Source organism: Muntiacus reevesi, chromosome 3, assembly GCF_963930625.1.
Source record: "Muntiacus reevesi chromosome 3, mMunRee1.1, whole genome shotgun sequence".
Classification (NCBI taxonomy): Eukaryota; Metazoa; Chordata; class Mammalia; order Artiodactyla; family Cervidae; genus Muntiacus; species Muntiacus reevesi.
In genome coordinates, this window is record NC_089251.1 from 97,724,729 (window position 1) to 97,749,555 (window position 24,827).

The 24,827-nt window shown below is 53.2% G+C and overlaps 1 protein-coding gene across 5 annotated transcripts in view; it reads right to left on the minus strand.

The window, feature by feature from the left end:
* Positions 1–24,827, minus strand: part of INPP4A (inositol polyphosphate-4-phosphatase type I A) — a 118,695-nt gene that overhangs the window by 49,093 nt on the left and 44,775 nt on the right. For 3 of the 5 annotated variants that reach the window (XM_065929754.1, XM_065929753.1, XM_065929750.1), the window contains exons 2-4: positions 5,374–5,444; positions 4,080–4,286; positions 3,480–3,524 (exon numbers count right to left, since the gene is read on the minus strand). In XM_065929754.1, the coding sequence (XP_065785826.1) occupies positions 3,480–3,524; positions 4,080–4,185 (151 nt within the window). In that variant the 5' untranslated portion in view covers positions 4,186–4,286; positions 5,374–5,444. The remainder of the gene's footprint in view (positions 1–3,479; positions 3,525–4,079; positions 4,287–5,373; positions 5,445–24,827) is intronic. The other 2 variants (XM_065929751.1, XM_065929752.1) reach the window with 2 other exon arrangements.

Genomic DNA, 24,827 nt, shown 5'->3' on the forward strand with positions numbered 1-24,827 from the left:
TTCTGTGTGGCTGAGCAGGGTCTCTGTGGCTGTGTGGGCATTTCTCTGGCTGCGGAGAGAGCAGGGGCCACTCTTCAGCTGTGGGGCACAGGCGTCTCACTGAGGGGGCTTCCCTTGTTGCAGAGCGGGGGCTCCAGGCATGTGGGCTTCAGCAGCCGCAGCTCCTGGCCCCCAGTGCACAGACCCAGTGGCCGTGGTGCACGCGCTTAGCTGCTCCGCCGTATGTGAGATCTTCCTGGACGAGGGGCTGAACCCATGTCTCTTGCACTGGCAGAGGGATTCTTCACCACTGAGACACCAGGGAAGCCCTGCTGTCTTTTTCAATTCTGTTCTACTTCTTCTATGATGTCTGCCTCCCTATCAGAGATATGACTGTTCCACTGTTCTCCCTCCTTTAAGCCACACCCCACGGAGACCCTGGCCTCGTCTCTCTCGGCCTGCCCCTCTCATCATGTGAGGCTAGAACACCTGGGGCTCTCAAAGCCCAGTGATGGCAGGCAGACTGAGATACAGCAAGTGGCCCAAGGCTGGAAAGACTGATGTCAGCTTAAGGGCTGATGGGCCAACTGCCACTCTCAGAAAATACCTCCCTACAAGTGACATGTTCTCCTGGCCTTGTCCCTATCCAACCTGTCTAAATCTCACCCAAGGTTTAATCACTAGCTCAGTTCCATGACTTCCATGAAGCTTCCTCTCAGTGGCCCACACTCACATCTCCTGTTTATCACTTACATAACTCCTCTGGTATATTTCCATAGAAACCATTAATCCCTGATGTGTATGCGGTGTCTTTCCAACCAGAGCATCTGTAGTCCCAGCTGAATAAATGCTATTGAGGTAAACTGGTAAAACACATTTCAGGTGCATATCATTTGACTCATATCCTTAGGATACTATATATCGTAAGGAAAGAATCAACAAAATATGTGAAAGACCCACGTACAAGTACATTCACTGTTTTGTGTTTACGATGGCAGACTGAAAGACCAAAGTGTCCAGCATTAGGAGACTGGTTAAAATAAATACAGGATAGCTACATAGCAGACTCTATGCAGGCATCTAAAATGATGAGGTGGCAGACCACATAGACTAAAATGAAAGGATGCCAGTGATGTCCTGCCACATGAAAAAACCACATTAAGAACACTAGGATGATGGAACTTCCTTAGCGGTACATGGTTGGGACTTTGCCTTCTAATGCAGGGTCAGGGACCTAAGATTCCCACATGCCTCACGGCCAGAAAACCAAAACAGATACAACAGAAGGAATTAACAAATTAAATAAAGATTTTTTTAAATGACTTTTAAAAAACACCAGGATGACAATTCTGTAAATAATTCTATCACCTCTGCAACCAGAAATCATAAAAAATTTCTGTATAGCACTCTGTGGGTGTAAAAAAATATTTGCAAGGATATCTACCAAAATGCTGTGAGTCTCTCCGATAGGGTTTTCTTTCCCTCTAACATTTTCTCTAATAAAGGTTTTTAAATGAGTGCTTTTCAGTTTTAAATTCTGTTTTTAAGACAAAATACCTGACCATTCAATTACCTGGCTCCTACTCCTCACCTTCTCTTTTGTGTGTGTGTGTGTAGTAAAATTCATTTAACATACAATTCTCCCTCACCTTTTTAAGCTGTTTCTTCCTCTGTCTGTCTAATTAATATGACTATATTATTGCCCTTGACTTGTCAGATTCAGAAACGTCCTGATTTCTAGATTTCTATTATAGTGTGAAGATTTTTATCTCCATTATATCAACTCCCATGTCTCTCTACGGTCAGATTAACTCAGCGTTTTCATTACATCCATGTCCTACACTATTAACGCTAAGCAAACACTATTCATTAAGGGTTTCTTTTACTTCTCTCCTGTGTTGGGCTCCGTTTCCTGGATCTTCCTTTTCCTCAGTTTACTCCCTCTTTTGTACAGATTTATTTATTTATTGCTGGCTGAGCTGGGTCTTCACTGCTGTGCAGGCTTTCTCTCTGGTTGCAGCGAGCCGGGGCTGCCCTCCAGGTGTGGTGTGTGGGCTTCTCATTGCGCAGCACGGGCGCTCGGGCACGCAGGCTTCAGCAGCTGTGACGCAGCTTAGTCACTCCACAACGCAGGCGTCCTTCCCAGACCAGCGATCGGACCTGTGTCCCCTGCACTGGCAGGGGGATTCTTAACCACCGGACGACCAGGGAAGCCCAAGTTCTATTGTTTCTAATCTTTTCTTTCTTTCATGCTGTGAGCCTTCCACAAAGGTCCAGCAATCTATTCTTTCATTTTGCTTTATATCACCTTTGAGGAATAATCTGTACGTAAAACACATCCACTTTAAGTGTAGCACTGAGTTCTGATCAGCGTACACACTCCTAGACCCACCACTATTGTCCAGACAGGGAGCACCTCCGTCGCCCCAAAGGGCTCGCTGTGCTCCCTGCCCCATCGGGCCTCACCTCCCTCCCAGGTAAGCATTAACCTGTGCGCTCACTACAGACTCGTCCTTCTGACTGTCACGTAAATGGAATTACACAACACCCGGCCTGTTACGGCTTCTTTCACTTTTCACAATCCTTCTGAGATGCACCCCGGGGTGTATCACGGATTTGGTCCTTTTCTCAGCTGAGCACCCATCCACTCTATGCACATAACATAGTTAATCTTCCAGCTGATGGACGCTGTTTCCAGTGCTGGTTATTATGAGTAAGACTGCAATCAACACACATGCACCCGTCCTTGTGAGCACAAGCAAACACACATTCGGTTCTAAGAAGGTGGTCTCGGAAGGCTGCAGGGCATGCTGGCCTGGGCAGGCTCCCCGACAGTAACCGGGTGGCCAGCTGCCTGCTTTAGCTGGGCTCCAAAGGCCAGCATTTCTGCATCTCTGTGGAGGAGTGAGTTCACTTTCACCAGAGACAGCCTCCAGCCTCGAGGAGTAGCCAGGCAGAATCTGGATGGGAAGAGGAGGGTGGGGAGGGCAAGGTGGGCACGCCTCGCCCAGCAGCCTTTCAGGGACGTGGCAAGGGGAGGAACACCAGCGAATGTTGGGCCCACGTTGAGCCATGCTGCCTGACTCGGGCACGTGCTCTCTGATGCTCAAGAAGGGGGAGCACATAGGCGGCAGCGCCTCTGCTTGTGGGGCAAGGGTCAGGGAAGGAGAACCATGCGGCCCTAAGTCTCATGTCCTCACCCGTCCTCCGCTCCCCAGGAGGCTGACTTTGCATCTCTGGGGGCCCCTCTCCTACCTGCTCCCCACCACTGGCCTGGATGGAGCACACGCAGAGGGGAGGGCGCCCCATGCCAGGCAGCCCGAGGTCCCTCCCACCCGCAGGAGGCTCCCCTGGCCTCTCGGCCTCCCCCTCTCAGCAGCACGTCAAGAGTCGTGGTGGCAGAGGCAAGATCTCTGTACAAACTCCTGCCAGTTGTGGTGCTTCTGTTTTTGTTCTCAAGCTACAAGTATATTAACACAAAAAATTAAAAAGACACCTACCTAAGCTGAATTCTAAAATGGGTTCATCTGGATCTTGTACATTTCCTGGATAAAAAAGAAATGACATAAAAAAATCAGCCTTAATCAACTTTTCCCTGCTTTCAGATTTGATGCAAAAAGCCCAATCACCAGTGGCGACACAGTATGCATACATCAAACCAGCAAGCTCTACATTTTGAACTTACAGTGATGTATTGATATGTCAATTACTCCTCAATAAAATGGGATGGGGGGGACCCAACACTCTGCCTTCCATTCCCTCCCAAACTGTTTTATGAGGTGATTTGCGATTCCTAAGAAGTCGCGGACCCTGAGACTAAACCCCCTCCCCCAGGCCTGTACATCCACAACGCGAAGGGCTTTTATTGTGGTCTGGACACCTGTCACACAGGCACTGCGGACACTCCCGCCTTACCTACTGGCCAGCGAGCCCTGGTGGTGCCCACGCAACCTGGAGAGCCCCCGGCGGGCAGGTTCCAGGGGACGCAGGTCCCAGGAAGAGGGTTGACTTTCCCTATTCCAGTCCAAACGGGGGACTGTCAGGCCCAGCACCCCAGCACTGCCACAGTGAGGGCCCGCAGGCAGCCTGCTGAGGCTCACCTGCCAGAGAGAGGCCCAGCATGTCGCCCGCCACGTCGATGGTGGAAGCCCGCTGCATCGCGCGGGCCCGGGCGCCATGGCGAGGGCTGTGCTCTCTTGCTGTCATGATGTCATTGGTGAGGATGACTTCCCGTTCCTGAGTCAGACCACGCCGGAGTCCCCAGAAGCCCCGTCACCACGCCCTCGTCCCCTAAGGCGGCAGCTGTCCTGAGAAACAGGAACAAACGCTGGTTTAAAACAAACACAGAAACTCAAAATACGAGGATGGGATGGTGACAGGGCACGTGACCTACCCAGGCAAGATCGGGGGAGCCAGGGTCCCTGGCAGGTGAGGAGGGGAGAGTCTGACGATCCAGGTCCTGTCTAGTCACCTCCTCCCCTGCTCTCACCCACGGGACTCCATACAGAGATCACGGTCTTTTCCACAGAGACGTACCACGTTAAATGATGGCTCAAACATAATCATAAACTACGGCTGGGGTTTGCTTTATTGTGATTTCCCACTGACAAATCTCAGAGGAGCTTTAAAATGATAAATCAGCTCACTACCATCCTGTCCGAAGGGTAAGAGGTGGGGGAAGAGGTCTGCCGCCCACTGGCTGAAACAGCACAGCAGAACAGCGGGGACAACGGCGCATCTCCAGCCTTGTTCCCCGTCCCTCGGAGCTACAGGAACATCATGAGGGTCCTTGGGCGCTCTTTTCCGTAATGCATGACAATCTGTGCCTCCGGGGACAGTGCTGGGCTGCGCGGACGGGGTCCCCGGGCAAAGAGCCGCCACCGGCTGAGCTGCCCAGACGCTCTGGCCAGCATGGAGCTCACACTCTGCTCTAAGGAGTGGCGTACTCGGCGAGGAATGAGTTTCAAATTCTTCCAACCCTTTATGCTGCCATTCCTGCTATATCTAAAAGGAACCAACCTTTAGAAGTTCAAACAGTCAGATCAAGCAATAAGGCTGGTTTACAACATCCCCTCGGAGAATGGAAGAAGATAGCAGAGGAGAAGGTCGGGGAGATTGCCTGCCTCCCCACAAATACATCAATAACTCATCAAAATATGGACCAGCTCCTACAGAGCAACCTCTAAACAATAGCAGAAGACTCCAGGCCTCAAAAAAGAAATCAAACCAAAATCGTAAACCAATCATCAATTAAAAATAAATAAATATAATTTTTTAAAAAATCCTGAAAGGTCCCCATATATCCAGACACCCCGTCTTCTCAAAGGGTGTGAACACCTTTGCATTTGCAGAGCCTGAGTTCCCGCTCTTGGGTTAATTCACCCGTCAACTTACTGGACATGTTTGTCCTTGGACCAGTGGAGACACGCGGCATCTCTTCACAGAAGCACATCCAAATCCATCATCTAAAAATAGAAAAGTGTAAACTTAACAAGCTGAGCAGACATGAAGTTCTTGGGAATGCTTATTATAAGATGTATGTTATTATCTTCATGCCTAAAAACGGGGGGAGCCCAGCACTACTATATGCTCCTTTGGGCTCCATACACCAGTCTAAATGTTTAACTCAAAAACAGATGTTCTGCTCAAAGCCCCAAAGAATGAGAAAGTCAGTGCTCATTCCTATGCCCCTCCTGTGGTGACAGAGGGGAAGGGGGGTGCCAGCCCTGGAGGGCCTGCTGGGGAGCTGGGGTGTGGCCCCCGGAAAGGAGGAGACAAGAGGCTGAGCCCCAGGCTTCCTGCTACAAACGTCAGGCTTTGGGAGAAGCTGGGCACCTCGGAGCCTCTGCTTCCTGTGACTAAGACGAGGGGGGCTGTACCCACCTTTCGGGGCGGCAGTGAGAACACATGTGCAAGGACGGGGGTGGGCACTGAAGAGGCGCTGCTGCCCGGCACGAGCCTCCCCCAGGGCACAACACTCGGGCCCCAGCCCAGCACAGCACCTCCAGGGCCATCGGGCAGACCTCAGGGTCCAGCGTGAGCATCTGAAACTGCCGGGGGCCTGGGGCGTGCAGCCCTCAGGCAAAACCAGTCTCCCCTGCGGGCTGCGTTCCTCCCCGACCCCCTCCACGGGGCACCCAGGGACCTTGGGCCTGGGCACACCAGGGAAGGGCAGTGGCCTGGCGGGGGACACCCCAGAGAAGTCACCAAGGGGAAGGCTCAACAGTGCGCTGACATCAAAAGGCATGAAGTCAAAACTACGCTTTGACAGTGGGGAGGTGCAGAAAGAGCCTGCAGTACTAAGACCTGAATTTTACAATAACGCTGACACAAACTGACCAAGAAAAAAAAAGTCACTGTAAATGCAAGTGGCAAAAGGTATGAATTCATAAAAGAGGGATACTCACAGAAAGTATTTTGGAAAAGTGACCAAACTCAATCATAATAATGAAAGAATGCTAAGTACACCTAGAGTTATCTAAAGTAGGCTCCTTACAGAGGTTTTGCTTGTTCTTCTAATGAGAATATCCTTTGCTTGCTGACCTAGGGGAACCTCGACAGGGTTCTCCTATACTACTGACAACATTCTGGAAAGGTCTGAATACTCTAGAAAGCAATCTGACATTATTTATCAAAATCTGTAAACAATACAAAATTCTCACCAAGGGTCCAGAGATGCCTATCATTTGTAATGATAAATACAGGGAGCAATCTAAATGCCCAGCTACAGGTAAGTGCATTTCGGACCATCTGTAAGACACACTACTATCTGACTGCTAAAGTGATTACAATAAAGGCAACATATACACAAAAAGTTCTTCAACCTCATCAGTCATCAGGAAAACACTAATGTAACCATGAGATACCTCTGTGCACCCACCAGAAGAGCTAGCCTGGGACAGACAGGCAGTGCCAAGTGCTGACAAGGATGCGGGATGAACGGGGCCCTGACACCCTACTGCTGAGGAGTAAGATGGTCCAGCCATACTGGGAAGCCCTCAGGGTCGCCCCACACTGAACACGCAACTCAGGTGCAACTGCTCACAGAAACGCACACTTAGGTTCACCACAACGTGTGTAAAGAACACTTAAAGCAGTGACATCTATAATACTCAAAAACTAGAGGGGCTTCCCCGGTGGTGCAGAGGTTAAGAATCCACTGGCCATTGCAGAGGATGCAGGCTCGATCCCCGGTCCGGGAATATTCCACATGCCTCGGAGCAACTACGCCTGCGCACCACAGCCAGAATTTGCGTGACACGATGAAGATCCCACACATCATGACTGAGACCTGACGCAAATAAACTAATTAAAAGTAGAGCATACGGATGTTTCTATATCAAAAAACCAGAAACAATCCAAGTGTCCATCAACAGCAGAACGGACAAAACAACCCAGACGACTCTAGGAACAACGTCAAGGGGAAAGCCAGGCCCACGCAAGCGCGTTCAAGGCAACCCTATCTCGATGAAGTTCAAGCACTGGCCGAGCGGGCGTGCGGTGGGCGAGGTCAGGACGGCGGCATCAGTATCTCTGAGCGGCAGAGCTGGCCGCAGAGGGCGTCAGAGGCTGCTGGGGGTGCCCTCTGGAGTGCCCTGGCTCCTGCTGGAGGTGATGGTTCTTGGAGTGGATTTACTGTGGGAAAATTCACCGAGCTGTACGTGAATGGTCTTTACACCCAATAAAAAGGCTGATTCTGTTAATGACTGTAATAAAAACAACACAGCATGGAGAAGTGTTTATGTCAGCTCTGCATCTTGTATGTTTTCATGGGATGTTCTACCTGTGCTCCGGCCAAAGACGTTTAAAAAGAAGGGCCCAGAGGGACAGAGCCAGTCAGGGACCACATCACAGCGATGGCCATGTCTGGGGGCGTGCCAGAAGCATTTTCTTTCTCAGCTTAGTTCCATCCTCCTGAATCACTGAGAACTGCACCCCACACTGGTCAGAGGCAGAGGAGGTACCCAGAAATCCCCTTACTCCGCCCGGCTGCCAGCGCAGCGCGTTAGCTGCGTCATCCCCTTCATTATCAGGACAGGGGAGACAGGCCACCAAACAGAGGACAACACCTGCATCCCGACGTCCTGCCACCCAGGAAGGTTCCTCAACCACCCTAGCCCGCCTCTTGCAGGGTGCCCACCCCACCCACCCTCCCGCCCCATCCCCTGGAGGGTGACAGATACCAGAGGCCCTGTGAGACTCTGGGGACAGCTTAAAGAGGAACATCTATAGGCTAATTTTACACTTGACAGAGTGAACGGATCAGAGAAGCTTTTAGGTCAAAGGGGTCTCAGAAGCCACTTCATGGTTTTGGGGGGGCATCTAATTAAGACCGGCAATTTAAGTCATCGAGACCCAGAACACAAAGCTAATTTGCACAGCTAAACTCGACTTCCCTTATTAATCTCATTAATTTAAGGTAATTCACCTAGGACCTGATATTCCCAAGGTCCCTGGTTTTCCTCCAAGCCCCATTTGAAGACCAGCACTCATTAGCAAGAAAAATGACTTTTAAAGAGGACAGCGAGGGCAGGGGAATTATTTAGAAGGACATGAATTTTTAGGAAAGAAGCAAGAACTCCTGAAACTAACTGTCTCGGCTCCTCACTCTGTGAGAGACGTGCAACCTCCTCCATCAAAGGTCCCTACACCACCAGGGGCGGGAGACGTGGCCAAGGATGGGGAGGACCCAGGGCTCACACAGCTTTGCTTCTGGGGGAGCTGATCTTGGAAAGGCCTCCCCGCACACCCCCGCTCCATAGAACAAGGCCTGGGAAGGGTCTGGAGGCCCCTCTGGCTCGGGAACTTCTGTTCAGCAGGAGCTGAGGGGGAGGACGACCCCAAGGCATCTGTCAGAACACCCGGTCAGAGGGCTGGGGGGTGGGGGGGGGAGGGTCTTCTCAAAATCATCTTAAAAATTTAGGAGTTGCATGGATGTGGTCAGAGAAACCCAGGCAGGGTGACTTCCTCAAGGTCACATGGAGGTAAAGGATGAATGACCAGCCTCAACCCAAAGCAAGAGGCCCAGAGACCACCTGGGGCCACACCCTCTCCCATCCCAACCCTCTGCACTCGATCGCTGTCGCCCAGGCAGCAAACCTCCCTGGCACTGTGCTCTCCAAGAGGGAAGCCCAGGGAAGGCCTGACCAGTCAGCACAGCCCGAGGCGGCGGCTGGCTCAGGAATCAGAAAGAGGAAGTGCTCTCTCTCACATCCCTGTCCAGGATGGATGAGGTGTCACACAGCTCACAGGTAGGAAAATTATTGCTTATAACCCAAGAAGGGACAGCTGCCCCTTCTGCATAAAGCCTCCCCTGCAGCCAAAAGCCTGTCTGCAGCAGAGCAGGACCCTGTGGGCCCCTCCCGGGTGAAAGTCCTTCCCGTGTCCCCTGTCTCTTGGTTGTAGGAAAATTGGCTTCATTCAGCTTCCGTGACCTTCCCTGAGTTCCAATGGACAGATTCAAAAGTTGCTCATCAGAGAGGGGATACAAAAAACGGGGTGGAGCAGTCAAGAAACAACAGTGTAGTGTTGGGGCAGGGTCCTGATCCCCCTCAAGGAATACATTTAACAAAATTTTCTTCTGTAGGAACCAGGGCCCTCACCCAAGGGGAGGACTTCAGGCTGAGCACCAGACTCCTGGAGCACTGCTCCAATATCTCACCAGCAGCCAATCAGAAGAAAGTCTGCACACAGTGGAAGATAATGAATGACCTCTTCCCCACCCCCTCAATGATTCTCGCTTTAAAAATGATCACAGTCAAGCAGAATCTTTGTAGTTAGGGTTTCCATTGTGGCTCAGCTGGTAAAGAATCCGCCTGCAATGCGGGAGACCTGGGTTTGATCCCTGAGTTGGGAAGATCCCCTGGAGAAGGGAAAGGCTACCCACCAGTATTCTGGCCTACAGAATACTGTATTTAGTCCATGGACTATAGGACTGTATAGTCCATGAGGTCGCAAAGAGTCGGACATGTCTGAGTGACTTTCACTTCGAACCTGAGTTTGCCATCTCCCCCCAGGTTGCCAGCCTGCTAAATAAAGCAGCCTTTCCATTCCCACTAGCACTTGTCTCTCAAGTATTGGCTTTCAGGTGTCAAGCAGCTGAACCTGGTGACGCTTCCTTCACAGAGGCTCCCTAATCCACCAGCCAGGCTGCACATCGGATGATCCACTTCCTATGTGATGGTGGGATGACCAGCTGGGCACCTGTATCCTGTGAAGGCCAGACCTCAAGTCCTTGCTTCCTCCATATCCTCCTGGGTGCGGAGTTCAAGCCTAAACACAGACCAGGGGTCTAACAAGCACCTGCTGAGTAAGAAAGCACCAAGGCCTGAGACGGACCTCACCCGCCCGCAGGTCCCTCCAGCCCCTTCGCAGGGGCAGAGAGAGCCGGGTGACACGCGCAGAAGGGACACGCACCAGCTCAGAGGCAGATGGGGAAGTGGTCATCGGATCCTCACCTCCCTGGACTCCCGGCTGCACAGAGGGGCCTGGTGGGCAGTTCTACACATAGGGAAGGGGGCTCACTGGATGGAAGGAAACTAGGTCCCCGCGACCGCGGAGCAGGAGCAGGGCCCTCCCCCTCCCCACCCCAAGCCTCACCTGAGTAAGGACCCTTAACACACAGGCAGTCTCCTGCGCTGCAGGCAGCTTCTTTACCTTCTGAGCCAAATGTGCGTCCTTCCCACAAAAGGCCAGGAAGGCCGCCTGAGGCAAAGGCTCGGGGAGTGACCGGGCAGGTAGGGCCGGAAGACCCAGGGACTGGGACCAGAGCGGGGGCCCCTGGGAGGCTCTAAGCAGGCACACAGGCAAGCCTGAGGCCTGGCCCCTGTCCTCTGGCCTTGACTCCGCCAGCCCCAGACACTGCGGCCCACCAGCCCTTCCAGGACCTGGAAGCCTGGGTCAACCGGCAGAGGCCCAGGGCCGGGCCATGCGCCCAAGCACCCGCTCGCTTAGTGTTACTCCAGACCCCTCCTCCTGCGAGAGTGACAGAGCTTCTCCCAGCCTCGCTTTCACCATCGGTAAATCAGGAACAGCAGCACCGAGGGACGCCCCGAGGAGCAGCACGTGTGTCAAGAATCCCGGGACAGCCCACAGAGCCCGAGCCTCCACGTGACACCTGCATTCCTCCCCCAGGCGTTCCCTCATCTTCCGCACCTCCGGTCTGCTCAGCTCTCGTCCTGGGGCATCTATGAGCCGAAAAGGCCTTCCCTCCAGCTGAGTCTCAACTCCCCAGCCTCCCTGGTTCTCCAGCCACAACTCTGCCCCTAAGTCCCTGACACTCTGCTGTGCTTCAGCTCAGAGCGATCACAGTTTCAAACGGTATCACACAAATTCAGGCCTAACAGCTGCTGTTGGGAAGGAATTGGTGAATGGAGGACTGTTTTCGGAGGTGGTGGGGCCTGGAGGGGGAGGCCTGGCTCTGCTGTCAGACCTGGTCAGCCACTGGGAGCCATGGCATCTCTACAAGCCACCTTCCTTTAAGATGAGGATATGACTGCTAGCGGGAGGAATCCATGCCCCTCTCCCCCATCAGAGAGGAGGGTTGAAGGAGACCCCACCCCAGCCCGAGGACCGGACAGCCTTGGATCCTATTCTCCAGGGCGTGGCCCTACGGTCCCTTTGTGCTGGAGAAAGCCTGTAGGGAGGCCGCATCCTCCTTCCCCTTCGGAGCAGGGACCCGGATCTCTCCTACTTTCTGCTCCAGCCTCTGTGCGGAGCAAGGGAGTGGGGAGGGGGTGGGCTCAGGCTTTGACTGGGGCCCTAAGAACAAGGCCGAGCACATGAGTGAGTATCAAAACAGTAGTTTGGGGCTGCTGGTATTTAAACGCTGGAAAGTGATGTGTCTCAGAAAGGCAAGCACAGGGAAAAAAGAATTGTGCTGTAGTTGGTGGACATTCTCACCTGCAGATCCAAACAAGCCGACCTGGGGCCCCATGGGGCCTGCACTCACTCAGCAGGGGACAGTTGATCCCCTCCTGCATCTGCCCATTTCCCCAAGGCCTGCTCACTGACAGTGACACTGAACAGAGAGCGTGGCAGTAAGTTCACCCGACTTAATTAACTGACCTGCCTCATTAGTTCAAGAACACGGCAGCTGACAGGATTCAGCGCCTTAACCTACATTCAAATGTGCATCTCTGGACTCCAGTGCGAAGACTGAGACTCTGGGTGGGCCGTGGATATCCCTCTAAATCAGGGGTCCCCAACCTCAGGAGTCTGATGCCTGATGATCTGCGGTGGAGTCGATGTAACAACAACAGAAATAAAGTGCACAGTAAGTGGAGCTCACCTGAATCATCCCAGAATCATCCCCTACCCCACACTGTTCCATGGAAAGTGTCTCCCATGGAACCAATCCCTGGTGCCAAACGGGCTGGTGACTGCTGCTCTGAAGGACTGGGTGTGTGTGTGGGTGTGTGTGGGTGTGTGGGGGGGGAGTGCCCTGAGCAGGACAAGCCCAGGCCCTTCCAGTCCCTGCTCCCCACCCCGCATCACCCGGCCCCTCATTCTCCCACCTCGGTCAGCACGGCTCCATCCTTCCACCAGCTCCAGCAAGACACAGATCAGTGTGGGCGCCTGGCCGCCTCTTCCTCTCACGCCTACACCCCGCCCATCAGTGACTCATGCCAGCTGCATCCTCCCCAGAGGTCCAGACGTCAACGCGCCTCAGCACATCTGCCCCGCGGCCCTGGCTTGACAGCCCCCTGCAGCCCCTTCTGTCCCCACGAGCACGTGGCCCCTCCCACCCTCTGCCTGTGGCCTGTGGCCTCCAGGCTCTATACGTCCTGGTCAGCTGTCCTCTGTAAGGCCGCTCTTTCTTGGGCAACAGGGCAGCTCCCTCGCCTCCTGTGAATCCTCCTACAAACCAGCTCCTGCAGGGGGGCTCGGGGACAGCCCGCGTTAAGGGTGCAGCTCAGCCCCAGCGACCCGCCTGCAAACCACGAGCCTCCAAGGGACTTTCTGCAGGAACTTACCTGAAACTAAGCTGCTGTGACTAAAGGGCTGACGCGTGCTTATGCTGAGCACCGCAGGCCTGGGTGCTCACATCTAGATGGGAGAGGAGACATGGTTTCACAACAAGCTCACAGCTCGTGGGGGCAGCGCCAGCAGCCACGGTGGCCCCTCTGCCCCGACGAGCGCCCCCTCCTCCGACCCTCACTCCAGCCGCATCCTTCAGGCACCACCCCGCTCCGGCTTCTCCACCTCACAGGGTTCCCTCTCTGTAAACCAACCATCTTGTCAGCAACACCACATGGGCCCGGTCTCGGGGACCCAGAGATGAAGAGGAGGCGCCCTCAGAAAACGAATCACAGAGAACACGAGTGGTGGACAATCTGAGGGCCACGCTGGTGGGACGTCTTCCAAGACCTTCCCTGGGTTGTTTCTCCGGTTCCAGCAGGGGCACCGTGGGTGCTGAACCAGGGATGAGCTGACCCTGTGTCTGTCACTCCCCTCACCCCACGCCCCAGGCTCCACATGCCCTCCGATTATACATCAGCTCCCCGAACCGAAGACAAAGACAGCGCGGCTCCGAGCACACAGGCCCCCGCGAGAGCCGCCGTCGGTGCTGGGGACAAGTCTCTCCTCTCTCCCGAGAAGGTCCCCGACTGCAACCAGCCTCACGGCCTGCTCCCGTCATCTGGGCCACTCAAAGCCCTCACGTAATTAAATGAAAGCCTGTCTCTGTGCTGGCCTCTCGGCAAGACCACAGAAATCCCCAAATACACATGTTCAGCATGGAAGAAATCATCCAGTATTTACTGATTCCCGTGTCTCTGAAGACACGTGTCTCCCAGGGGCCAGAGAGGGGCGGACCAGGGCTTCCCTGGGACCCTGCGCTCAGCCTGTCTGCAGCCAATGAAGGCAGGTGTCATCACAGATCCAAGGCCCCACCCCCAGGCACTCACTCAAAGCTTGGTTCTAGACACAGCCGGCAGGGAATCTGGCTCCCAGTGCTGGACTGCCCTGTTCTCTGCCTGAGACGCTTTCTCTTCTCTCTTTCCACCCAAACCCAAGGCTGCAGGGCCCGGCCTGTGCCTGTCTCTGCCTCCCCCCAGAACTGGCCACCTGGAAGCTGGGCCTGACTCCCTCCAGCCACCTCGGCGGAAGCCACCCCGACCCTGTTCCTGTGCTCCTCCCCTGCGGGACAGGTCGGTGCTCTCAGTAAAGAGCGCCAACGTGGGTGTGGTTGCAGCTGCTCAAGGCTCCTGGGGCCAGAGTGTGCAGAGCGGGTGCCCTCCCAGGGCGGGGGCCCACACCCCAGCTGCAGCAGCGCCCTCCCCCTGTCACTGGGGGGCTCAGTGACAGGGCTCCTACCCTGGCCCGAAAACCACACTTGACAGCAGGGCCTTGTGCTGCAAGTTGGAGGATCTCATGCCGGTGGGTTTAAGCAGAAAAGGCGCGTCTTCATAAAGGTTCTGGGCTGACTTACAAACCCTGGGCAGGAAAACGGCTGAGCTGGCCTGTGGGGCCCACGTCGGCAGGACGGACAACCCTTCTCAGCTCTCTCCTCCCCCACCTCGCCCCCCGTGTTATCCACCCCCGATGCTGACGACCCAGTGCACGTGGGGCGGCTGACAGTCCCCACTTGTTAATTCATCTTTAATTGGAGAATAACTGCTTTACAATATTGTGTTGGTTTCTGCCATACATCAACTTGAGTCAGCCACAGGTATACACATGTCTACACATGTATACCTCCCTCTGACAGCCCCCACCTTCAACTCTCCGGCTGGAGCCACCAAACGGGTCAAACGCAAGGACCCTCCCCGAGTCCCCAGCCCAGCTCTCTCCCAGGGCAGGTGACCCGAAGGCCTCACTGGGGGCTGTGCCCCCTGGCTGGAGGGGACAGGCTGCAGCACTGACACCTGAGCCTGCGGGGAGCTCCCACGCAGAGGCGGGGGGGGGGCTGGACCAAACGGTCTCAAGTCACAGCCGAACAGAAAGACCCTACAGCAAGTGCTTCTTCACCCTCAAAAGGAAAAGTCAAGGAGCTCACAGTGTTTGTTGGACAAGATAAATATGAATTAGGTATAAACGCTTTTCTTGGAACTCTTAAACTGAAGCTAAAAGGGATCCACAAGTTAATGACAGACAGAACCAACACAAACTCAAGTGCACCTTAATTTAACGTGATAGGTGGGGCTGCTATACAAAAACCATCACCCAGGCAAGACCTTAAGTGACTCCAGAAGGACTATCCAGCCACACCTTCCACCCCATCCCTGCCTGGCCGGAGGCCTGCAATGCCTGCAATGGCTACTGAGATTTTCCCAGCAGCTGGCTGGCCACAGTAACGGCGGCCCACAGCCATGGTCCCCCAAAAGGAAGCTGTCGATCTGGGCAGAGGGCAGGGATGGGGCCACACTCCCTGGACTGTGCGTGGGGACCCAGGGATGGCAGAGCACCCCAAGATACTGTTTCGCTCTCTTACATGAAATCAAGAGAGCTGCAGAGAAAAGTGCAACACACGGCTTGAGACTTCTATGTAAGAACGAGTGCCCAGCACCACCCTCGGGGCCCCGTGGTGGGCGCAAGCAGGGTGGCCGTGGGACGGGGCATATTTTGCGTCAGGCGGCCAACTGTCTGTCCCACCGGCCTCGCCCAAGTCAGGCTCCCCCGAGACTTGGTATCTGCTGCCCGATTCTCACAAAAGGCCAAGCTTCTCGTAACATTTTCAACACATGCGAGGATTCAAGAGAGGAGACGACCACGGCCTGCCAGCCCAGAGCGCACCCCCCACCAGCTGCTCAACCCGCCTCACCTGGGCTCCACGGGAAGAAAACCTCCTCAGGCAGAAAGCGCCTGTGCAGGCGGCCATGCTCGCTGCCCGGCGGCGTCTGACAGACAGGACCCAGGCCCCCGGGGCCGGGGGCTTGTCCGAGGCCACGAGCTACAGAGGGGAGTCAAGACCAGAAGGTGGGCCTTTCCCGTCCAGTCTCTCTCCCAAAAGCAACACAGGGCACCAGGACCACTAATTTAAGCTACAAACCAACGCTAACAAAAGGCATAAGCTTGTCCACTCACAGAGGCCCTCGATCTTTAAGCTCCTTCACAAGTTATCATTTTCATCTTCCAAGGTTTATTTGGAATATTACTTTCTCTACTCCATCCCTTTTCAGGCTCTCCTTTGAAGAAAATATTTCAGATTCAAGACACACTAAACAATTTCCTTCTCTGTCACCAGCCGCATTCTTTACAAGTGTCTTCTCTGGTTAACCAGTCCTGAGCCCGTGTCCGGCCGTCGGTCAGCACCACAGACACGAGTGACAAAACGGGTCTTCTTAGAGAAGGCAAGAGAGAACTTTGGGATGAGAACAGTGTCTTTTATTTTCGGGGGGGTGGGCAATAATTTCATGTTTGAGCTCCTTTTCCTAAGTTGAGATTAAGCTTCCTATTTTTGTCAAAATATTTCGAAATAAAGTACTTAATAAAACACAAAGTGAACAAGGATGAACAGACAAAACTAGCCAACAATACTGATACTGAAATTTAAAATATATATATATATGTGTGTGTGTGTATGTATACATATATATATAAAATGTTGCACATTTCTGATGGTGGAGACAGGGTTTGTAGAATACCATAAAGTCACATTATATTTCAGTGGGAAAGTAGGATGAAAAATACACTGACCCCGAAATCAGCAAGTCATCACTCCAGACCTCCCTTTGGTGCTGCCACATTAACATAATGAGCAGGGGTTCCTCTGCTCTTTGCAGGACTACTGTGGTTTCCTCCTCTGTACTGCCTCCAACAGGATTGATTCGTTCGCTACAGAATGTCCCAGTTTAGTCAGTGAAGAATGTGCCAAGGAGCTTGGAGAGATAGTCACCGGGCTGTCCCCAGCTCACACTGGTGGTACACACTCCACAATTGAAGAATAATACACATTCCTCCCCCTCCTTACAAAATGCCCACAACGTCCTTCGAGTTTTTCCCAGGAATGTGAACCAGCTTGTCACTCAGGCAGTGGCCTGACATATGAAAGCAGCGGACCCAACGTGGAGACACACACGCGTCTTGACCAGGTTAACCCACCCAGGAACACGACTGTCCCAAAGACCCACTGGTATTTCTCACAAACCTAACGGCCAAGCGTACTCCCAGCAGAGAGGCTGGATGCCCCCACCAGGCCCGACCCAATGGAGCTGGTGAGTGAGCAAGCAGAAAGCCAGTCTTTGGTTCCATTCTCTAGAAAACAAGTTGTAATGGAGCTTTGGGAAAACACAGGCGGGTCCAGCTCCCAGAGCTGACCCATCAGAAGGATTCAGGCTCTCCTCAGGTTCTGGGGTTTGTGTGCTGGCCTCAGACCACAGGGCGCTTCTGATCAGCCACACGCGCAGGCAGCCCGCTGCCGCCAGCTCCTGCTGGGCTCCGCACTCCAGCAGCTTCTGCAGGATGATGTGTGGGCCTGACGAGGCACGGCAGGTCCACACCACTATCACCCACATTTCCTTCTCAACCTCCACAGCTAAAGCAGGCCTGACCATAACTGGAAAGTCCCATGTGCTTCAGATGACACGAGCAGGGTGGGTTCAGCTCACTGCTTATTTTTTCAGTTTATTTTTATAATCACTAGGAGAGTTTGTTTTCTAAGCCAGAAGAATCAAAGTTGGCCTTCTGTTCATGAGAGAATTGAAAACTTTCTGAGCAGGAACATTATTCCATAAAGGGCTAGAAATGTGAAGCATCACCACAGATCAATGAAATGCCAGGAAGACAGAGTTATTTCTGGAACAAGGCAGTGAGCCAGGAGACTGGGACGGACGGCCGGCCCCAGGCCTTCCAGTGGGCAGCACCCAACCAGGCCGAGCTCACCTTCTGCGCCAACAAACCCAAATCGGAGGGAGACGTCCTGGGCTACACGCCGCGGAACGCACTGCAGGGCGCTCGTCCCTCGCGCTTCACTGCGTGTGGGTCTGGCAGGGGGTATCAGCTGCTCCTCCAGCTGCTTCCACGGACACTACTGCTTGGAGAGCACAGCGCGAGCTCCGACAGAACTGCAGGGCGCCAGTTCACACCGGGAAACACCGGGCGTGCAGTCCTTGGTGACAGGGGGCCTCTCCAGCCTCAGCTGCTCGGCTGCGAGGCGGTGCGACGGAGACAGGGTCTCGCGCTCTGGCTGACAGGCAGGGAGGCGGGCGTGGCCCACGGAGAGTCCTTTCTTGCCTGGAAATCGGGCAAGAATCGGACGTCTCCCTCTGATTTGGGTTTGTTGGCGCAGAAGGTGAGCTCGGCCTGGTTGGGTGCTGCCCACCGGAAGGCCTGGGGCCGGCCGGCCGTCCCAGTCTCCTGGCTCACTGCCTCGTCACCCCGGCACCTGGGCCAGGAGGAGGGGGCGCAGCCACAGAGAGGTCAGCAGCCCCCACCTCCCCGGGCTGCCCTCCCAGTCTCGCTTTCCCCACCCTTCCCTCCCAGAGCTGAGGGGGAGATGCGTGCGGGGAGAGGTCCCTTGGCTGCCCCACCAGTTGTGTTTCCCTTCACGGCCGCCCCTCAAACATGGCCCGGAACCCCCATCCTGACCAGGGCAAAGAGGAGCCTCACCGAGGCCTTCCAGGGGCCTCTCCCACGGCAGTCTGGCCATGGCTCTGAGTGCAAAGCCAACAGTGGCAGGGATGATGAGAACCCAAGGTGATTTAGAAAGAGAACGAGGGCAGTGACCGGAGACCCAGCTGTTCCTCAGGGTGGCGCAAGCTGCCCCAACCGAGCGCAGGTTGGAGGAGCCCCAGCAGGCAGGTCAGGCACCGTCCACACCCAGCTCACGCTCAGCAGCACACGGGCAAGCTGTGCCACCGCGCCCAACCTCCGGGGACAGACCGGGGCCGGGCAGACAGCAGCTCTGCCCTCCACTGGCGGGCCTGGCCCGCAGGCCCTAGACCGCCTCCGCCCCGCCACACCAAGCGGTCCTGGAGCCTGCAACCTGGAACAGCGGCCGTCCATCCATGTGTCCAACAGGTGCCGAGGCAGGCACTCTGAGGGGACACCAGGTGAGTCAGAAGTGCCCCTGCCTACAAGCACCCAGCATTGTAACAAAGGAGTAAGACATTCAGACAACACCCAGACAAAAGGAAATGCAGGCCCTGGGCTGTGGGGGTGGTGAGGAAGGGAGATGGCCCAGATGCAGCGTGGACAGTGCTGACTGCAAAGGCCCAGGCTCACTCAGGGACCATCCCTCCAGGGGGACAGGGAAGCCTTGTGCTGCCAGGCACGGACAGCGCGGGCTGCAGGGCCAGGACGGGGTCAGTGCTGGGGAGTCCCTGACACCAGACCCCAGTGCTGGGACCCAGACTGCAGGCGATGCAGAGCGCTCCTGTGCACTCCTGAACTCCCGTCTTGGGCTTCTGAAAACAAAGCCTTTGCTCCCTCGGTACAAACCATCTCAGGCCTCGTTAAGACTAGGCCAAGGTGGGGACCAACACATAAAGAACAGCTCTCTGTCCCGGCAGATCTCCAGGGGGTCCAAAGGTCATTTTGTCATCAGGACAACAAGAGTCAGGACAGGCTCCCCAGCTCTGAGGGAAGCACGATTCAATTCTGCAAACAAAAAGTGAAACCCAGCAAGGCAACAACCACAAAAGGAACTAAAACCACTTAGTAACTGAAGGGGCCAAGCAATTTCTGGTCTATTAGCAAATACCTTACACCAGAGCCATTTTCGCTTTTGAGAGCCCTCCTCCACGACCTCACCCTAGGCCATGAGGGATGTGACCCCTCGAGGAAGTTACCAGAACCATCTTTCCCTTCTCTCACTGTCCCCTTGTTCCAGAAAGATCCCTAGGGTGTTGTGCTTTTTGTTTAGAAAAACAATGCTAACAAGAAGAGCTGTGTAATAAGAAGAAAACAGTCCAGACATAACTTTTAGGGTTATTTCTTTGTCTCTGAAATTCACAGTTGGGTTCTATGGTGTAGAGAATGCATTGAGAACAAAGGCCCCCATAACGTGTCTCCCTGGCACATACTTCATGTAAAATTACCATCACCAAGAGCAGCGACAGTGAAAACTAATTAAAATCTCTACTTGTGCTTTCACTTTTTTTTTTTTCAACGTTCTTGGGAGTTGGATACTAGAGATCAGGGAAAATGTGCCTTCAAAATTCAAGATTTATTCCCATCTCCCACTAGAAGAAATGTGTAGAAAAACTAAAAACCCAAAGCTGGCCTAGAGCAAGGTACATCCTCCAAGACACCTAAGGCCCTGACGCCTGGGGAGCAGACAGGACTCTGGCAGAGAGCCGGGGCCTCCACCACATGGAATGTCCTCCTCCTCTGGGTGACTCGGCCAGACCCACACAGGCACCACCCGAACACCCCCAGGACCATCATCCCACCCACTCCCCAGGGTAAGGAGAGCAGCTCGGGAAGGGACCGGATGCACACCCATCGGGCAGGGATGGACCCGAAAGGGAGCGGGCACCAGGGCATCCATCTCAAGTCTGGGGTCCCTCAGACACCCTGCGTGGGGCCAAAGCTCACAGCAGCGGTGCGGCTGCCAGCACCACGCCTCTGAGCAGTGCGCGGAGCGTCAGACGCTCACCAACCACAAACAAGAGCAGAGAAACTCGGGGAAACACAAGGGACCCAGAGCAGGGTGTCGGCTGCTCTGGGTTTTGACTCAGCCATCAGACCTCAGGCAAATCACAAACTCTGGGCACCTGTGTGACCCGCCTGCTGGGTGAGGCCCCGGCCTCCCCACCCCTTCTTCCCCAAACTACTATCCCATACCGCTAGGCTGCCCCAAATTGCATAACTGTGTGTGTTCCGCTTGTCACGAGCTCCTCACAACAAAGTCTTCCCCAGCCCCGGGGAAATGACTACTCCTGCCTTGGCGAGGACATCACGGGGCAGAGAAGAGTGGCATCTTCCCCACCACCCTGAGGACAAGAAGCAAGTCTGGGCCACACAGCAGGACTCCGCCCCTCTCTGGTCCCCTCGCAGAGATGGCACGGGCCACAGCACCCCTTGAGCAGCAGGCCCTCAGGGCTGGGGCGGGGGTGACTTCTGTCATGACTGCACTACACTCACAGGCTTTTCTTTAAATAAGTGTTTTAACTTAAATTTCCCACACATAACATCTTGAATTAGCTACATATTCAAGTGTATAGAAATGAATTAATTCAGATTCAAGGCTGGCATCCAGGGGCAGACAGGCCCCTTTAGGAGACACAGGGCCTGGAGCTAGGCACCTCAGCCCCGCCCGCACCCGCTGCTGGGCTGTGGGCAGCTCCTCTCAGAGCCCCAGTCCTCGGACAGCAAGCTGGGGACACACCCCACCTCAGAGGCCTGCTGCAGATCTCAGTGAAGGAAGTGTGTGTGCCTTGAGCAGGCATTCTGCCATGTGTGGGACCTTCCCTTAAGTCCCACACTTAAGTAAATCACTTAAGTAAAACAAATATAAGACAGCTTGAACAGAATCTACCCCCACTGCCTACCTTGGATGAAAAGCAAAGAGAAAGATCCTCCAAGATGATGAAACTCAGGAAAGACAAGTCAGTGGACAAAGACATTTTCTCCACTATTAAGAAGCAGGTGGTAATGAGAGCTGTGTGAATCAGGTCTCTGGTTCTTCCACCTTTGAACTGGGAGCTTTTATTGTGGGTATCATGCCCAGTCTCCATCCATGTGAGAGAAGGTAACTTGTCATTTCCCTTCATGGTTCACAGTCTTGTCATGGCAAAGGGGCTTACATAACTATGTGAAGCTACGAGCCATGCTGTGCATAGAGAAAACAAGGGAATTCAAGAAAAACATCTACTTTTGCTTCACTGACTATGCTACAGCCTTTGACTATATGGATCACAATGAACTGTTGAAAATTCTTAACAAGACGGGAATATCAGACCACCTCACCTGTCTCCTGAGACACCTGTATGAAAGCCAAGAAACAACAGCTAGAAGAGGACATGGAACAACGGACTGGTTCAAAATTGGGAAACGAGCCCAACAAGACTGTATATTGTCACCCTGCTTATTTAACTTATGTGCAGAGTACATCATGTGAAATGCCAGGCTGAATGAGTCACAAGCTGGAATCAAGATTGCTGGGAGAAATACCAACCACCTCAAATATGCAGATGATACCACTCTAATGGCAGAAAATGAAGAGGAACTAAAGAGCCTCTCAATAAGGGTAAAAGAAGAGAGTGAAAATGTTGGCTTAAAACTCAACATTCAAAAAACTAAGATTACAGCATCCAGTCCCATCACCCCATGGCAGATAGAAGGGGGGAAAGTAGAAGCAGTGACAGATTTTATCTTCTTGGGCTCCCAAATCACTGTGGATGGTGACGGCAGCCACGAAATTAAAAGACTCTTGCTCCTTGGAAGGAAATCTATGACAAATCTAGACAGCGTATTAAAAAGCAGAGACATCACTTTGCTGACAAAGGTCTACATTGTCAAAGCTTTGATTTTTCCAGTAGCCATGTACGGATGTGAGAGACAGACCATAAAGATGACTGAGCACCAAAGAACTGATGCTTTTGGACTGTGGTGCTGGAGAAAACTCTGGAGAGTCCCTTTGGACTGCAAGGAGATCAAACCAATCAATCCTAAAGGAAATCAATCCTGAATATTCATTGGAAGGACACAATGCTAAAGCTGAAGCTTCAATACTTTGGCCACCTGATGTGAAGAGTAAACTCACTGGAAAAAACCCTGATGCTGGGGAAGACTGAAGGCAAAAGGAAAAGAAGGTGGCAGAGCATAAGGTGCTTGGAGAGCATCACTGACTCAATGGACATGAGTTTAAGAAAATTCTGGGAGATGGTGATGGACAGGGAAGCCTGGCGTGCTGCAGTCCATGGGGTCACAAAGAGTTAGACACGCTTAGCGACTGAACAACAATACCTTGTCATTTCATCTGTCAGATGTTAAGCAATCAATGACCGTATCTCTATTAAAAAAGAAAGAAACGGAACAGAAAGTGTGTGTAAAGGCTTTGCAGATCACGAGTTAGATGTAAGTGACCCTATGCCTTGCTAAGAGTCAAATGAGATACATAGGGAAAATGCACTGAAAAGGTAGGAGTTAAGATTTAAATCTTTAACTGACACCTTCTTTCTGGAGGATGACACAGCCTCGGTTGTGAGCAGTGGGGGAGGCTTCCCCAGGAATTAGATCTGGGCCGGCCAGTGACACCTCCTGTGGCTCCCTCGGGCCCATGGCAGTCGTGTTAAGATTCTGCTGGGCGTCAGGTCCAAGTTCACTCAAGCCACAGCCTGAGGGGGTGGTCTGACAGCCTCCACCTGATCACTGAAGGTCATGGATCTTGCCAAGAAAGACAATACTTCTCTACAAAGAAGAATCTGTTCCTCTTGTCCTTGAAAAGTTACAACTCTCTATGTGGGGACAGGGCATATATGGGAATGCTCTGTACTTTCTGCTACGAATCTAAAACTGCTCTAAAAAAAAAATGAAATTAATTTTTTTTAAAAAGATCTTCTGACATTAACTCCAAGGGAGTTTTTAATTTCCCTGCCCTAGATGGCCTAGAAAAAAGAGAGGGAGAAATAATCATGAGAAAATGTACACACGAATTAGCAGTTAAGCCTTTTAAAGGCATAAATTCTAGAGTTCCGTATTCATCCGATTTTCTTGGAGCAACATTCTGAAAAGCCCTGAAATTTCAAATAAAGTCAAATAAATATAGCACTCTGCAGATCTTAAACAAGGCTGGATGAGAGGATTAAATGATGTACCCAGAGAAAGGTTCACAAAGAGAAACTGCAAAGCAGCTCTAAAAATACTATGTGCCACAGTTTTAGAAAAACGGGATCAAAACGCAAGGCGAACCTGGCATTTCTGGGATAACTGCTGCCAGCCGACCTTGTTCTGGGTGCATTACCGTGCCCACTGCTCAGTCACGCAGATGGCTTCTGCCCCCAGGCTGATCATTACATAGATCTGAAGGAGGTCAGAGACAAGACTGTGTCCAAGCGGCCTCCTTCCTCGTAATTATCTTGCACGCCTGTATTTCTGAGTGGGACTACTTTCCCAGGTCCTCAGTGGGCCAATCTGGCAATAACACGGTGGGGTCGACAGAGAGCCCTGAGACTCCTCACCAGCCACGCATCAGTCTGCCCGGGTGGCCACAGCACAGTATCACAGAGCGGGGGACTTACACAACAGACAGTTTCCTCACTGCTCTGGAGACTGGATGTCCAAGATCAAGGCTGCTGGCAGGTTCTCCTGAGGCCCCCTCCTTGGTGCGCACGCGGCGTCTTCTCCCTGTGTCCTCACATGGACTTTTCTCTGTGTGCAGCTCCCAGGCGTCTCATCCTCTTCTTGTAAGGTGTGTGTGCGTGCTTAGTCATGTCCAACTCTTCACAACCCCATGGACTGTAGCCTGCCAGGCTCCGCTGTCCAGGGAATTTTCCAGGCAAGAAAACTGGAATGGGATGCTATTTCCTCCTCCACCAATCCAACTGGATTAGGGCCTATTCTTATGACCTCATTTAAACTTAATTAACTCTTTAGAGATGCTATCTCCAAATACCAGAAATGGCCCTCTCCCTGTCCTCCTTCAGCTCTACTTAAAGACCAGCCTGGTGGCAGAAGCCTCTGAGTGGCTGCGGGTCTGGTGTGCACAGTGATGGACCTAGAACAGGGTTACCTGGCAGCAGTTATTTTAGAAATGCCAGATTTGCCTTCCAAACCTTAGGAGTTAGGAATTCAACATGTGAACCTGGTGGGGGTGGGAGGGAGACACACAATTCAGTCTACAACAACATGCTTGCACACCACATGGTACCTGGCATTCTCCGATCTAATACACTGCAGGAACCCAGCAGCGAAGTTGGAGGATGCTGCCAGGAGGAGGTCAAGGACCAGACCGGGTAAAGCAA